General features: G+C 36.5%; 3 protein-coding genes and 1 non-coding gene across 7 annotated transcripts; 1 reads left to right on the top strand and 3 right to left on the bottom strand.

Moving 5' to 3' along the window:
* Window positions 1-23: 23 nt before the first annotated feature.
* On the bottom strand, window positions 24-4,230 carry LOC111430305. 4 transcript variants are annotated; one of them, XM_023066508.1, is made up of 5 exons: window positions 3,364-4,074; window positions 3,187-3,262; window positions 2,955-3,010; window positions 1,373-2,856; window positions 24-598 (listed from the first exon to the last, which is right to left on the bottom strand). In XM_023066508.1, exons 3-5 carry the CDS (start codon window positions 2,963-2,965, stop codon window positions 195-197), a joined length of 1,899 nt encoding a protein of 632 aa, XP_022922276.1. In that variant the 5' UTR covers window positions 2,966-3,010; window positions 3,187-3,262; window positions 3,364-4,074; the 3' UTR covers window positions 24-194. The 4 variants fall into 4 exon arrangements, with proteins under 4 accessions (XP_022922276.1, XP_022922273.1, XP_022922275.1 ...); XM_023066507.1 differs by lacking the exon at window positions 3,364-4,074 and adding an exon at window positions 4,103-4,230 and having other exon boundaries at window positions 195-598; window positions 1,373-3,010; XM_023066506.1 differs by having other exon boundaries at window positions 195-598; window positions 1,373-3,010.
* A 263-nt stretch (window positions 4,231-4,493) lies between these two features.
* Window positions 4,494-4,565, bottom strand: TRNAM-CAU. Its single transcript has one exon. It is a non-coding gene; the product is annotated as a tRNA-Met (tRNA).
* Window positions 4,566-5,526: 961 nt separating this feature from the next.
* Window positions 5,527-8,142, bottom strand: LOC111430407 (myosin IB heavy chain-like). The gene is made up of 4 exons (XM_023066632.1): window positions 7,778-8,142; window positions 6,520-6,838; window positions 6,121-6,179; window positions 5,527-5,857 (listed from the first exon to the last, which is right to left on the bottom strand). Exons 1-4 carry the CDS (start codon window positions 8,037-8,039, stop codon window positions 5,820-5,822), a joined length of 678 nt encoding a protein of 225 aa, XP_022922400.1. The 5' UTR covers window positions 8,040-8,142; the 3' UTR covers window positions 5,527-5,819.
* A 5,406-nt stretch (window positions 8,143-13,548) lies between these two features.
* LOC111430377 (ethylene-responsive transcription factor CRF1-like) lies at window positions 13,549-14,503 on the top strand. The gene has a single exon (XM_023066598.1). It carries the CDS (start codon window positions 13,634-13,636, stop codon window positions 14,423-14,425), a length of 792 nt encoding a protein of 263 aa, XP_022922366.1. The 5' UTR covers window positions 13,549-13,633; the 3' UTR covers window positions 14,426-14,503.
* Window positions 14,504-16,479: the final 1,976 nt, after the last annotated feature.

The following is a 16,479-nucleotide window of genomic DNA, read 5'->3' on the forward strand; positions in this document are numbered from 1 at the left end:
AGGCCTATGATTAAATCATGGAAGGCATAATAACCTAAGCTTAGTTTATATTTTATATACAACAAAGCAAGGGAACAAATTCATGCTACAATACAACAAAAGGAAGTAAAACAGCAAAAGAAGCCTCTTATCAAGAGAATAGATACAATGCCTAAGAACTGGAGAGGACTACAAGCATGTTCAAACGCTCGCTCTCACAGGTTAAATATGTGGTCACTCGCACTAAATAAGGCAGCATTGAACTGTCTCGTATTCAAGTCACCTCCATCCAAAGAACCAAATCGGTCGAGCCACTGGGTCGGGCTCGGGTTTTCGCTTTCCTCTACCCACTCTGAAGTCATATCAATGTCGTCGAACTGGATAGGATCAGATTCTAAGGGTTTTGTTTTCATCTGTCTAGCTAACTTGAGATTGTAGTTTATGTAGACGAGGTCATTGAGAGTTTCTTTGTCGATCTTATTACGTTTTTCGGAGTGAATTTGCTGAAACGTGCTCCAATGCCTTTCGAAAGAGAAAGTACTGCAAACTTGACTGAGAATCCGTATTGCTACTCGTTGTAACACGGGCGCCGAGTCACCAAACTGCTCCCACCAAAGCCCTACAACACATCAAATGGTGAGCTTCTATAAATGCAAATGAATGTTGAACAATAATAGATTTACTAAGCCATCATGGCTAGGAGAGATCCGGAATTTTGACTTCTTGGTCAAAAACATATGCATTAACCAGTTGAGCTATACCTAAGTTGGTCATCGACCATTTAGAACTATTTCCTAAACGAAGGACTAAAGTTCTTCGTTCTAAAACCTCTATTAATAGATATCGATTCTAAACCATGCCCTCAAGAGTATTAACGCCTACATTCCTAATTCAGAGCTCCCAAAATGATATTCATTTAATGGAAAGAGCAACTAAAAGAAGAAGAAAAGAAAACAATGCATTCTAGACAGTTAGAAAGTTTAGCAGTTGTAGGAAAAAAAGAAACAGAACACGAAATACAGCTTAACTGTAACAACCCAAGTCCACCGCTAGCAGATATTGTTCCTTTTGGGCTTTCCCGTCCGGGCTTCCCCTCAAGGTTTTTAAAACGCGTATACTAGGGAGAGGTTTCCACACCCTTACAAAGGATGTTTTGTTCTCATATTAGCAGTGAATACACTCGTTAACTATATTCAGGACAATGAAAACAAGTATATTGAAAATATGAACATAATTCCTAATGCAGGATTCGAACTCGACGTTCGGGTAGTTGCTAAATCTAAGCATTTTAGTGTACAAAATTCTTCACATTGGCAATGCCATGACTGGAGCTAGTGATTTAGTTCACCTAAAATCAGCAAGGAGTTGAGAGATTCAATAGCAGAAAACTTACAAGGCGAAACGGTATCTCGTGCTTCCATAGCTAAACTGCATCCAAACATCCCGTTCGCCTTTGTGAAAGTAAATATTTGATTGGTAATATCCCGTCTCATCTCCGGCAAGGGGAGTAATTTCTCCAAAACATTAAAGAAGTCTTCTTTAATGGAAGTAAGGAACTTTATTTCTGAATTGTACTGAATACTCGGGTTCAAAAACGCAGCTGCTGCGTGAAGCGGAGAATGAAGTTGATCTCGCCACTTTCTATCGACGATATCGAGGAACGTCTTGCACTTGATTTCATCCATTATATAGTAAGTTCTTATTGATTCTTTTGCTCTAGTCATTAACTCATATATACATCCCACAGCAGGTTTACCCCCAGACACTTCCCTTAATACTCTTAGGAAAGGCTCTGAAATTGCTACACATTCTTCCACTGCCCTCCAGAAATCATTATCTTCTATAATGGCAATACAAGAAATGCTCTGTGGTTTATTTGCATAAGGATTTGTGGTGTATTCAGGGCTGTTGAACATATGCTTCAGTCTTGACCTTTGCTTCAGAATAGATTGCAGAGACAGGAAGCTCGATACGGGTTTCGATATCCCAGTTCGAATGAGTTCTTGACCCCCCGTGAACCTTCGCATCAGGTCAAGCAATGAGGAACTATTGTATAGAAACTTTGATATGGTTTGTGCTTGCAAGATACATCTGTTTACCCAATCTACCTTTGAAAATTCCTCCAAAATTGAATTCAGACACTGAGAAGCACAAGGAGACACAAATATAGTTCCATAAGTCTGAAGGATATGATTAGCAATGCCTGTATAGTTGAAACTACTGTCCATAATTATCTGTACTACGTTTTCATGTCCAAAATCTTGAATCACGGAATCGAATAAATCCGCTAGGCACTTTGTGTTCTTGAAATATGCAGATGCATCGACCGATTTGTGAAAAAAGGTCTGGGATGGAGATGAAACCAAAAAGTTTATCAAAGCTCTTGATTTATTGTCGGTCCACGTGTCTACGATGATTGTGCAGCCAGTGGTAGCCCACTCTTTCTCGATATCCTTTGATTGAAGGCTCACTTCAGTTTTGATCCTTTCCAACCATGTACTCTTCAAAGTTTCTGCAGAAGGACCCGTAAATCCCGGGCCACATTTCCCTATTGCATCGATCATTAGCTGATACGATGAAGATCTAGCTATACTAAAGTCTAGCTTATTCTCAAAAAAGAATAAAGCAATGCTTTTCTCAGCATTTTCATGGTTGAGTAATGATGGGGGAGCCATAGGAGTAACCGTTGGAAAAACTTTGGCGATTGGAGACGGGGCCTCCATTGAAACAACAGATTTACACGTCGACATTGATGGCGCATTTTCGATAGTCTTGACTTCAGCTATCTTCTGCTTTTTCCCACTGGACGTTTCCTTAATCTCCTCTCTAGTTGCTAGTATGGCTCTAACTCTATCCGAAACATCGTCCCTCACTTTACTACACGGATTTACACCTCTACTCGGTAATCGAGATAAATGATGCTTCAATCTACTAATCCCACCATTCAAAACTCTAAGACAAAATTTACACTTCACCTTGTTACCATCTAATTTCTCAGCATACTCCCAACAAATATCTTTCTCACGGACCACTGCGAAAAGTAACGAGAATCAAACAGCTGATATGGTTCGTCATCCAAGGAAAAACATGCCAAAAGCTTATAGAATCCACAAAAGGCGACAATGAACGAATGAATGTACACAAGGGTAATAACACAAGAATCTAGTTTGGCAACAAGTATTGGTAACAAAAAAATTTCAAACTCACTCAGGATGTGTATGTGTTCTGATGTTCCGGCAAGCCAACCAACCGAGGACCAAACCAAAAGGACAGTAACAAGCAGCTGAGACGCCATGATAGAAAATTCATGATTAGCATAGAAACAACAAAAGATAGATGAATAAAACAAGACAGAAAGGATCTAAAATGTGGAACATCATAGACCTTTCCTTAACATTATCAAACCAGCTGGTGTCATGTCTGATTGCTTGTGAATTTGAGAGAAACAGAACATGATTATTTAGAAAAAAACATATATATTCCCTGAAACAATTTGTCCCTTATTTTGATGGGACTGAAACTCCTCAAGAAAAGGGATCTTCCAAAATGCCTCTGCCTCTCTCAGCAATGTTCAACTAACTTACGTGTTGGTATGAACTTAAAGCCACACCATTCGTATTTGGGAGAGAAACTTTAAAAGCAAAACCAAGTCATCTGAAGAAACAACTATGAGTATCAAATCAAAATCTCTTCTACTTTTTAGAACACCCCATTTCCCTCCACCGATTTTCTCAGAAGCCAAACAAGTCAGAAACCCCTTACATTAAACTAGCAATCACCCACCAAGAAGCTACATATCCATGAAATTTAAGTAACAAAAGATCATAAAACGAAAACAAAAATTCCAATATGAATCATCATCCAAGAACTTAAACAATCCCACAAAGAACTAAGCGACTGCCAAAGAAGCAGAAAACTGGAATCAATTGAAAAATCCGAACACCCTTTTTCCACTCAATTCTCTCTGGACAGTGAAAGAAGCAGAAAACTGGAATTATAAAGCAAATCGCGAGGTATGAACTAAAATAGAGCTGAAAAACACAGAAAAAAGTAAGAAAAGAAGAAATGGAAAAGTGGGGAGGAAAACGAAGGAAAATTAACGAGAAATTTAAGGGGAACTTACAGAAGAGAGAGAGGGAGAGAGAGAGAGAGATTGGTTATTTGGGTGATGTTGTTCTCGACGGAGAGATGAGCGGAGGGTTCGCAGTAGAGGAAAAAAATGATCGATTTATCGCGAGATTTTTGAGAGACCTCAAAAGCTCTGTTCTTAGGGTTTTTGTTCAATCAATTTTATTTCTTTTTCTCTTTTTCAAATTTTCATTTCTTTTTTATTTATTTTATTTTTCCTTACGATATATCGCGGGCCATCCGATCCAACAACCAATTCATAACTAGTTCCTTCACTATTAGCCGACATGTCGCTTTTTAATGCCGATATGTCGATGATGCAAACGACGTCGTATTTCGAGCATAGAAATATTGGGAAAAAGTGTTCAGAATTGGAAGCCTTTCTCTATCAGAGCCAGGTTTCGATCCTGGGACCTGTGGGTTATGGGCCCACCACGCTTCCGCTGCGCCACTCTGATTTGTTGAAATGCTATTCTATTTACTTTTATTTAACTTAATTTTTCATTTTATTAATTTCAAATTAATATAAATAACACAATTATTTGCTTTTCTCTTTCATCATTATTTATTATATTGAAGTTAACTAAATAGTTTTTCGATTCGTGAAAGTGTAGGGTTTAAATTGATATAATTATTAGTTTAAGATTTCAATTTATACAAAAAGTAGCATAAATTGAAATTTATACTAAAAAATTTTAAAACAGTATAAAATTTTAAAATAATATCATAAACAACTTTAGGAAAATGAAACTAAATTTAAGACCCGTATCAATTTAACTTCCTCAATCATATATTTATTATTTTTTTTAAAAAATACATTGAAAGATGATGGTTTAAAGTTTAAAGATTTATTAATCATAAAATCAAAAGCTTACAAACTTATAGACTATTAAAATTGAAATTGAAAAATGAAAGCATACAAAAGACAAGAGTTTAACACTAGCTAACTCGAGGAGACTAACATCATAATTACAAGATGTTATAGCAACCAACGTGAAAAGAGAAGTATTAAATCATCACTCGATCCATTGAAACAATAATTCACTTACTTGACAACCGCTTGATAAGAAGAAATTAAATCCATACACTTCGATCCATACAAAGCTTTCCTACAACTATGGAGATGTTGCAGGACTATGAAGAATTTATGGAGATGTTGCAGGACTATGAAGAATTTATGGAGATGTTGCATGACTATGAAGAATTTGCCAAAAGATGAAATCATAAAGCTTCATTTATACAATGACTAGAACTAACCGAAGATATATAGCACCGAGACATAGAACAAAAGTTCGTTTATTTGCATCAAACGTTCAAGGGGTTCATTCTAGACTTGCTCGAACTAGTCCTCGAACAGAAAGTAAAAGCCTTGGGTACTGCAACTTTCCTGTTTCTTGTACCAATACAATTTTCAATCCATTTCCACAACAACGTTTGATTCCAATATAGATTCAAACAGTTCAAGAATCTACAAAATCAAATTCCAAAGATCGCGAGTCTAGTTTTGTACAATGAACAATTACAATTACAATTACAATAACCAATACACTTCAAAACAACCACAAAATCATTCTAAAACTTTGCATTAAGCCATAGGAATACAACTTTTCAATTTCACCAAGCACTAAACTGGCTGACAAATCTTTTTCTTCTAAAAGAAGAGGAAGATCAACCTGCTTCTATCAGAAACTGACCAATAAAGCAATCATAAATCACTCCTGCTTCCTTAAAATTCTTGTTTTCACACCGCCTGTATGTTATGGGACAAATAAAAGAACTTAAGAGTTCGATCGAAATAGTTCCACCTTCAATTTTTTTCTAGTTTTTGAGAAACATGTGTTTCTGTAAGTTTTCCTTGCTAAATTTCTATAAAAACTTCGAAAATAATTTATTTTAACAAATTAGTTTTCATTTTTCAAATCAAACTTCAGTTTTGAATTTAAAAATTAAGAGAATAACGCACATCAAATAATTTACGGGACACTATTCTACTCTAGGAAACGCTATTCATACCTTCGACTTCCTCGAATTGAACTTCTTTTAACAGTTCACCACCTGCATTGTATCCAAACCTACAAGAAGGTAACACACATTTAGAAAAAGCACACAAATAACACAACTCAACAGGAAGAAAAGCTTGTGAACAAAGAAAAATTATGGATGCCTAAAATGGTAACAAAATCGGTTCAGAGAACGATGTGCTCTAATCGAGCAATAGAACTCTCCTCGTCGAAGGCAAAATGGAAAATTTTACAATTATGTCAAAAGTTCAACATTCTAGGCAATCTCATTCTCATGCAGCCTCCTTTCTTCACAATTTGTGCAATATGCTCAAATTAATAGCAAAATCACATTAACTGTTTTATTCAGTTCGAAATGGGAGTTATAAATATAAAAGATAATGTAATTTACCTGTTGGAGAATACAACCTCAAGTTCATAATCAGAGGAACTCTTGAACGCTTCAACCAAAACGGTTACAATCTCTGTTTTCCGAGTACTTGCCATCAGTACATCATATTCCGTTGGAATTATAAATGCAAAAAAGTTATCGCTTAGTTCACTTAAACATATCTTATCTACAGCAGCCAAGGCAATCCTCCTTTTAAGGGTATCAGTTTCTGGGTCAACGATGTAGATAGCAAACTCCGTTATTAAAAGAATCCGCCTTTTCATTTTCCCAGTAGCAGTGAACTTCATAACTTTATCAGCGAAAAGCACACTCTGTTCACCTGCACGCATAAAGCGCATGGTAGAATTGGTTATGGATTATGAGATAGAATGCAAGAGTAGGAGACGTTGGAAGAAACCATAATATTCAAAACGACGCACCAATTCATTTTCCTATGTATGAATGATGCACCAATTCAAAACGGCTGCTATGGAGCAACATAAACCATAATATTCGGCATGAGAAAGGGCCATTGGAAGAAATGTTAACCGCCTATTTGATAAACATTTGGTTTTTGGTTTCCGATGGATTTATTTTCTTTGTTATCTACTTTACAACAAAGTTTTCAAAATCCATTCCAAGTTTTGAAAAACTAAAACAAATAGTTTTTAAGAACTTATGTGTTATTTTTAAATTAAGCTAAGAATCCAAATGTTTCTCTTAAAACCATAGTAATGAAGTTGTGATGAAATAAACATAACTTCCATAAACAGAAAACCAAAAACAAGATTGTTAACAAAATAGTCCATGTAAATCCAGCAAAGTACAACCCAACAAAAGGTCTCATATTTTCATCCGAACTAAACACTCAGCTTAAATGAATTCTATTTCTTCATAAATTCAGAAAGGAAACTATACAATACAGAGGAATGCATTATACCTTAGAACTTACACAATACAAGGTGTTCAAATAGACAACAATTTCAAACATGCTAAAGCAAGCATCTCCCCCTTATTATCCGGCGATCATCATTAAGTACACGAAGATTTTTCATTTAAACACATACAAAAACTAAGGGCAAGATAACGAAGAGTTATTGTCCGCTAAGGAAGTAATAGATTCGCAATTCCGGATATGGAAAACTATCATCGACATACAATTTCACAAACAAGGATGAACAACGTCGAATCAATCAACTATAATTACAAATTTCAGAGTCGAAATACAGTAAAAACACCATAAATAATGGCATATAAACGCGGTAGGTACAAATCTAACCTTGTTTTTTCAAGATTTTCATCAAGAATTGGTTGGAGGGCACATCGATGTAATCCCCCTTGTAATCACGATGGAGAGAGGCTTTTCGACGGACCTTGATGCCCATGAATGGCTCCTGATCTTCGGTCACATTCCCATCGGAGGGTCGCAATTTCAATCCTCGCACATCGTCGGCGGTTCCGGATATGTCCTGTGGTTCCACAGCTCCGGCCGACGGAGCTCGATCGTCGATGTGGACCCGCCTCCGGGATCTGGACTCCATTGAAATCGTTCGAAGTTGGGGCTCAACGAGAGAAAAAAAGGGGATTCTCTCTCGAACCCTCAACTTCTAAAACGAGAAATTGTAGTCACTGCCTATGGGCTATGTCGAAATGAAGCTTTTTATATGAATATCAAATTTTCGTTCTTTTTTTTTTTTTTCTCTTCTAAATTTTAAAAATGTTTATTTTATTTTAGATTTTAGATTTTTATTTTATTTTATAAAAAAAAAAAGATATTTTATGAATAAAAACATTTACCTACTTTTAAGAATAAAAATTTAGACATCTTATGGTCGATGTCCTGCAATTTTTTATTAATTGATTTTAATAAAGGTGTGAGTGTTTTCCTACTAAAGAGTTGTGTTCGACAATCTCGTATTAGAACAAGATTGGTACGGATAATCAAATATCTTGGAAAGGTTGGTATAGATAACTAATATCTTGGAATTGGTAGGATGCTCGGTGGTTATAGTTCTATCTAATCTTCCACGTCAGAAATGCTTTCTTGAGATTATTGTGTGTTTTTTCATGTTGAGTAGTTTGTGACTCTGCAATTTCTGTGTCGAAAACTAGCTTATTTGGCATTGCTGAGGTACTGTCAACACGATGAGTGATCTCCAAATCATCGTAGAAATAGAGAAACTTAATAGCAACAACTACAACACGTGGGCCACATGCATGATGTCCTATCTACAATCACAAGACCTTTGGGAAGTCGTTGGCGGAAGTAACATTACGCTTCTACTAGAAGTTGCTAATGGCACCTTTCACAAATGAAGAATCAAAGCAGATAAAGTAATGTTTGCTTTGAAGATCGTAGTCAAACAAGAGATGTTGGAACACATTTGGGATGACAAGACATCGAATGAAGCATGGGACACGTTTGTGATGCTTTTCCCTATGGGTCTACATTGAACCCAACAACTAGAACCAATCCAACCCAAATTATAGAGTTTCGATTGGGTTAGATATTATTTCGAATTTAATTGGATTAATTTTCTAGAACCGAATAGATTCGGTTCAAGTTTCGAGTTCTTTGGATTAAATTTCAAGTTGACCTTCTCTTACAAAATATATTGCTCATTGGTATTTGGATAGTATTTGAAGATCTCTCGTGCTTAAGTCGAATCAGAATGATTATGGGTTTATAATCAAATAATACTATCTCCATTGGTACGAGGCCTTCTAGGAAAGCCCAAAACTAGACAATATCATACCATTACGGATCCGTGATTTCTATCATGATATCAGAGTCATACCATAAACTTAGTCATGTCAACTAAAAAGAAAAGAAGTCGAGGCTTCTCGAACGCATAGTAAAAAATGATTAAATTAATCTGTATTTATTTGTCAACTTTTAACGTTGTGTTTGTTTGAAAAACTTTTAATATATTTTTATATAAGTTTGTACTAAATGATTATGAATTATGAATTGTGGATAAATAAAAGTTTTTAAACAAATTAATTTATTTAACACTTGGCAACCCACCCGAAAACAGAGGGTTGGGTTACCAATCCAACCAACCCAATCCATGTATACCGCACGTTCTTTCAAAGAAGAACGGTACAAGGTATTTCTAGAGAACGAGCTATTATCAATCTCACAATGCAACATGACGATTGCTCAATACTTCCACACGGTCAAGTCGATCTGTTGGGAGATTACTAAACTAGATTTAGAGTTCTTCATTCAAGAAGCTCGAATGAAGAGAATCATCATCCACTGATTGCGACCAGAATATAGAAACTTCATTATTGCGGTATCAGGATAGCTCGGTCAACCATCACTTGTAGAGTTCAAAAATTTGCTAACCAGTCAAGAAGCCATGACTAAACAAATGGGAGGCATTACGCTCAAGGGTAAAAAAGCGCTCTTCACAAGTGAAAGTCGGAACAACAATAAATCATCAACCAAAAGTGAAATACAACCCTCGAGAACACAGAAGAATAACAACAAAAGTTTTCAATGGAAGAGAATTGAAGGTATTTGCAAAAAAAAAAAGCCATAAGTCTAAGAACTATTGGTCAAAGAAAAAGTTAGTCAAAAGCAATGTGGCAATCTCCAAAAAGGAGATAGAGGATGAGTGAGATGCAAAGGTACTATGCTCCTTTGAAAAAGACGTGCTAGCACTCATGGCGATGATGGGAGAGCATACTGATTATGAAAATAACTGAATCATTGATTCAGGATTCTCAAACTACATGATTGGTGATCAAGAGAAAATCTTACAAGAATCGAACAACATTGAAGAAATTATACCACAGAAGATGGGGGAGCAAACTATACACATTTTGTCAAGTGAAAATCCAAGTGACACTAATGTTGACGCGCAAGAAGTGACTTAACCAAACGAACCCGGTGAAAAGGAAACAACACCTCAACCACATAAACGACCATAAAGAATTTGAAAGCTAAATAAAAAGTATGCCAACGCAGTTATTATAGAAGATGAAGAAGCATCACAAAACTGGACTTGACAAAAAGCGATGGAGAAAGAAATTATAGCCTTTGAGCAAAATCAAACCTCGGAACTAGTGCCAAGACTAGGATATGTCAAACCCATCGCTTGCGAGTGAGTTTACAAAATAAAGCATCCTCCAAATGGATCAATCGAGAGAGATATAAGGCTCGACTAGTAGCTTGAAGGTTCTCTCAACAATATGTAGACTATGATGAATCATACAGTAGAGTAGCAAAGATCACTACCATATGGGTCCCGCTAATGCTTGCAACATGTAAAAATTGGAAATGATGGCAGATGGATGTGAAAAATGATTTCTTAAATGAAAAGGAAATCTACATGAACCAACGAAAGAGATTTGAGAATGCAGTTAGAGTCATTAGTCGGTACATGCAAAGTCCGAAGAAGCTCCATTTGGATGCGCCTCGAAAGATCTTGAGATATGTCAAAGGTACAATCGACTACAATTTTTTATACAAAAGAAGCAAAGACCGCAAGCTAGTAGGATGTTGTGATGCTAATTATGCAGAAGACCATGATACCCAAAGATTAAGTACTAGGTATTGTTTAATCTCAGTTCGGGAACAGTTTCTTAGGGCATCATAAGACAACCAATAATATCATTGTCAACTACAAAGTGGAGTACAAAGCACCGCCCGAAAGTATGTGGCTGAAACTCTTAATGAAGGATTTGCACCAGAAAGTTAACTATCTAATACTGCATCACTGTGACAACCAATTTGCGCTTTACTTAGTAAAAAACTCGATGTTTTATACTAGAACAAAGTAGGTGGAGATGCACTACCGTTATATTAAAAGGAAAATCCTTAAAGAAGAAGATGAATGACGAAGTGGCAGACTTGTTTACAAAAAGTTGAATATTGGCAAAGATGAGAGCTTTCGCAGTCAGCTCAATATGATATGATGAATGAAGACTAGCGTTGAAGGCGAGTATTAAAAGATCAACGCTATAAAATTTGATAATAACGCCTTCACCGAGTTCATACTTCCACCGAGTTTTTTTAAACGCGATCAGGTTCTTCTCAACATAAAAAATACAACAAAATTAAAAATAAATAAATAACATTTCAAAAATGTTGTAAGGTAGAATCTTTCTTAAAAAACTCAGCCACGAAAAAGTAAAAAATAAAAAAGATTGTGGGCAAAAGAGGAAGAGGACATGAATAATAAAGGGACGTTGGGGGTTGTGTAGGGGTATCTCGGTAAAAGTGCCCATCCACAAACACCCCAGAGATGTACGGTCTCTCTCTCTATCTCTCTCTTCTACATTCTTTTTCTCTCTCCTCATCTTATTATTATATTACCTTAAATTAAATATGTAATTTCCAACTTTATTTTATTTTTCTAAAAATATTTAAACATTCCATTTGATTTTTTAGAATAAAGATAAAGACAATATTAAAAAAAATGAAAGTAAAAAATATGGTGAAATTATTCACGGATTAAAGTTATAAAACGTTGTATTCAAAATAGGTTCGGGATATAGTTACAGTGTTTCTCTATTTTCTTAAAAAAAAAAATTCTATGTAACTCGATTCAATTTGGTTCCTTCGCTAAAGTGGTAGAGTTTTAATTCATCTTTCTAACAAAATAATTTTTGTTCTAAAGGCTCGTTGGAACTCCGATTTTCAATTTGATTTAACTCCGACTTCTTTTATGACCGTTGTGGAAAATCCTTCCCAGAACAATATATCAATATTTCATAACTTAATTTTAAGAAAATTTCTTAGATTTCGAGGAAAACTCACACTATAACCTGAAAATCTTACTTTCTGTTCTTTCTCAATTCTCGACAGATTTTAGCATATCAAGTGCCTAGACTCGTTCTCCCAAAGTCTTTCAACAATTCATGCGAATGACCTCTGTCCACATTTTTTCTCTAAGCCATCGGATGGAGCGGTTGATTTCTCCCTTTCTTTCACTCCCTCGAACCCTAACTTTTATCCCTTTCTTCTTTTCTTTTTTTTCTTTTGCTCGAAGTTGACTTTGACTAATTGTTCTAATTTTTTAATTATTATTTTATTATATATATATATATTTTTTAATTTAGTATTTTTCTAGCTCATCTTGAAATTGGTTCCTCAAGTCTGTCAATAAATTTTTTAAAGTTTAAATTTTTAAGGAAAAAAATAATAATAATAATTATGGCTCGAACTCCAATCTTACACTATATTTTAAAAATACCCTTACACATTAATATTCTTTCAAAAATATTGAATTACTTTTAAAAATGGGTAATATCTTTTTTTTTTTTTTTTTTAAAGTAAAAGTGTGGTTTAAAATTTTGTAAAGCTTTAAACTTCAATCATTATAATAAAACTTTATTTTTTTAAAATTATAATAATATAATATAATATAATATTTTACTGACGTAATTTCAAAAAATTTACATTTATTCACGTCTTTTTTTTATTAAATGGTAATTTTTGGTTTCGTTGTCTCCGTCTCCAACCCCATTTAGAACAAAGATAGATCACTTTTCATTCTCCATTTCTTGATTAAACGGAAATTTTTAGCTTTATTGTCTCTAGCCCTAACTCAATTTAGCGAACAAAGATAAATTTTTTCCCATTCTCGATTTTTGTTTAAACGAAAATTTTGGGTCATCCCATGCTCAATAAACACCGATTCAAAACAAATGGGAATTAGAAGGAAAAGGAAAAAAAAAAAAATTGGTTTTTAAGGTTACCAATTTTGGATTTTGGGACATGAATATTGAATACTACATTTATATAAACAAATTCCAACACACTCAAGAACACCATTCCTCATTACACTTTGCAACCTTCAATTTCTCTCTCTCTCTCTTCAATTTCTTCAATTTCTCTCCACTTTTCTTCACTTTGATTATGAAATTTCAATGAACAAAATGAGTACAACAAATCCCATCTCTCAAAATCCAATCTTTCTTTTCAATCTCTGACCTTTCTTCTTCTATGCCACTTCTCTCTCTCCTCTCTTTCTCTCTCTACTGTAATTTTTTCTTTCCATGCCAGAACCTTTTCTTCTTCTTCTTCTTCTTCTTAGCCACTTTTTGATTTTCTTTACTCTCTCTCTCTCTCTCTCGTTTTTCAGTCGGTTTCTCTCTCTAGAACAATTTCGGAGATTCCGCCATGGAAGCTCCGACCATTCTTCGGAAACCCGGAAACTTCGCCGGTCGGACCAACGTAGGTTCGAGAATTGTTCGGATTTCAATGACCGACCCGGACGCTACGGACTCGTCATCCAGTGACGAAGATGCGGTGAATTTCACGCGCCGCCGTGTCAAGCGGTATGTTGGCGAGATCACCATCGGCACGGCGGCGGGCGAGGGTGGCCGGAAGAATAGAAAGAAGAGGAAGATGGCGGGTAACGTGAGGAAGTTTCGCGGCGTCCGGCGGCGGCCGTGGGGGAAATGGGCGGCCGAGATACGAGACTCCGACCGCCGTGTACGGATGTGGTTAGGGACTTACGACACAGCAGAGGAGGCCGCTATAGCGTACGACAGCGCTGCCGTGAAGCTCCGAGGACCAACTGCTTTAACCAACTTTCCCACTCCGCCGCCGCCATTTTCTTGCAACGACCCATCGTCTCCGACAAATCTCTCTTCTCCGACATCGGTCCTCCATTACAGAACCCACCTCGCCGAATGCTTGCCGTCGGACCGGGCCACCGTAAACGGCGGCGGCGCCGCCGACGTATCTCCGGTAGTCGATTTTCTCTTCTCCGACGACATATTCAAATCGATTATGTTGGAACCGTCTTTTTTTCTCGAGTACGAAACAAGTCCCATACCGGAAACTCCATGGGCCGGCGGCGGCGGCTCGGGGGAAACGGTGGGAGCGGCGGAGTGCAATAAAAAAGTAGAAGAAGATGATTATTTTGAAGAAATTTTGATGGGGTCGGATCCTTTGGTGGTCCTATGAGGAATTCGATGCAGAGTCATCGGGTAATGTGATGCCGCCAGCCTGCCGATTTTCTGGCAGATTTTCTTCCGGCCGCCGCAATGGAATCTATCTTTTTTTTTTCTTTTTTTAGCTATTCCAATTTTTTAATAATACTTTTTTTACTTTTAAACTTTTGTTTTTTGCTTTTTTGTATAATATCTCTTGTAATAATAGAGCTGTTTTGTTTTTGTTTATATTTTCTTATAATTTAAAGACTTTTGTAACACCCACTCATCGTCAACGATTAACAGGAGTTAACATCGACAATATTAAGAGACTCTAATATCCAATCATAAAATTCAAAGTATTTCAAAAAAAACATCTAGTAAAATATTTAAAAAAAATAGTACTTTAAAAAAACTTAAAACGACTAAGGTAAATTCTTGACAACGGAAACATAATTACATAACAGACCCAAACATGGATTCCTAGTAGTCTCTAGCCCGTTGGTCTCGTCCTCGGCTGGCCTGCAGCATCTACATCTGGAAAGAAAAGTTATAATAATTCTGATGAGTAATTAGATTACTCAGTAAGTAGCTAGCTTATCATTCACGGGTTCATAACTAATCTTTCCAGGTGTTTTTACGTTTTATTCATCACTGACTCCTAGTTCTCTTACTAGGGTCATCTGTTCGTTAATGAGGTATCTCAGCTACCTCCAGCTAGGTTACTGACTCTCTCTCAATATGCTTATCTAGAATTTTCGGACTCGTATGTAAGACTCGCTCTCGGTCAAATACGGCCCGTCTACTAATTGCTCTGGCGGCCTGTTTATCTCATATACCAACGGTCAGGAGTACTCATGCTCCCTGACTTAGCACACAGCGCGTTGGCCAGGAACTCCGCGGGAATTAGTAGACTATCATACTCAGTAAATAAGCCATAACTCAACAACCAATAAGCATATCTAGAGTCATAACCTTTCCATTAACATGCATAACATACTCACAGTTACTGCATGCTTCCATACATGTATCATGATCAACACGTAGAACATTCTGACAATCATTTATATCACGCTTACATCACAGGCAAGCAGTCACAATATACAATAAACACTAAATATCATCAAAGTTCATCATAACTTATTAAGCTCTTAATCAGGTAAACAACATACTCACATGTTGTAAAACAAGTTAAGAACGAGTTCAAAGATCGATACGCTACTTACTTGGTTTCGAACTCCTTTTTCCCCCTTGAATGTACGTTTAATAGTATTTCAACACAATTCCCTCCTATTAGACCTATATTTTATCAATTTCAACATAAGTATAGACCAATTTTGGTAGGACAGGTCAAAAGGAGTCGAACGGGACAAACCGGGAGCAAAAATACCTTCGCACGCGCCCTCACGCGCCAACACAAGGTCAATGTTCGTTTTCTCACACGCCTGATCCTCGCACAGTCGCACTTCCACTCGCGTCCTCCCACGCGCCTCGCGTGTCCTTCACGCGCTCGTCTTCAACCTCTCCTCCCTGCAATTTTTCCAATCTTTTTCCTTAATACCCGTTGTGTCCCGAAGCAAAAATTTCATCTCTACAGCTCAAATTCTGTGCTGATTTCTTCTACAACTTTATAGATCTCCTAACTACGGTTATAACAAGCCTTATTTCATAATTTATTATGCAGTATGAATCAAGATATCGAGATTTAAAGGTTCAGTGATATGGGTTTTTTTCGTTACCTTCGAATTACCGTCCGATTCAGCTCGGGGCCGTATCCCTTTCCTCAAAAGATTCCTCAGCAACAACCCCTCTTCCTTTACCCTCGATTGATGTCCAATTTTAAGCAACCAAAAACTCGAATTCTCCAAAAATTTCCTCCTCTGTTTTCTGGGTTTCTCTCCATCTCCATTCTTCGTTTTTCTTCCCTTTTTAAAGCCTAATCAAGCTCTAATACGCTTCCACATCCCCTAATCATCCACTCATCCATCCCACGCCTCCAGCTACACGTCCGCCGCCCCTCATCCCCCCTTTACAGCATTTACAGCAGCTGCTTCGTTTCGTTCTTTTTTTTTTTTTTTTTTTTTTTTT

This window comes from Cucurbita moschata, unplaced genomic scaffold, assembly GCF_002738365.1.
Source record: "Cucurbita moschata cultivar Rifu unplaced genomic scaffold, Cmos_1.0 Cmo_Scf00033, whole genome shotgun sequence".
NCBI lineage: Eukaryota > Viridiplantae > Streptophyta > Magnoliopsida > Cucurbitales > Cucurbitaceae > Cucurbita > Cucurbita moschata.

Excerpts from the sequence above, each read along its gene's own strand:
- LOC111430377 (XM_023066598.1), top strand. The coding sequence starts at position 13,634 with ATGGAAGCTCCGACCATTCTTCGGAAACCCGGAAACTTCGCCGGTCGG.
- LOC111430407 (XM_023066632.1), bottom strand. The coding sequence starts at position 8,039 with ATGGAGTCCAGATCCCGGAGGCGGGTCCACATCGACGATCGAGCTCCG. Across the intron at positions 6,839-7,777 it reads GAAAATCTTGAAAAAACAAG|GTGAACAGAGTGTGCTTTTC; the intron begins GTTAGATTTGTA and ends TTATGCGTGCAG. Across the intron at positions 6,180-6,519 it reads GAGGTTGTATTCTCCAACAG|GTTTGGATACAATGCAGGTG; the intron begins GTAAATTACATT and ends ACCTTCTTGTAG.
- LOC111430305 (XM_023066505.1), bottom strand. The coding sequence starts at position 3,274 with ATGGCGTCTCAGCTGCTTGTTACTGTCCTTTTGGTTTGGTCCTCGGTT. Across the intron at positions 3,011-3,186 it reads AGAACACATACACATCCTGA|TGGTCCGTGAGAAAGATATT; the intron begins GTGAGTTTGAAA and ends TACTTTTCGCAG. Across the intron at positions 599-1,372 it reads ACGAGATACCGTTTCGCCTT|GGCTTTGGTGGGAGCAGTTT; the intron begins GTAAGTTTTCTG and ends GATGTGTTGTAG.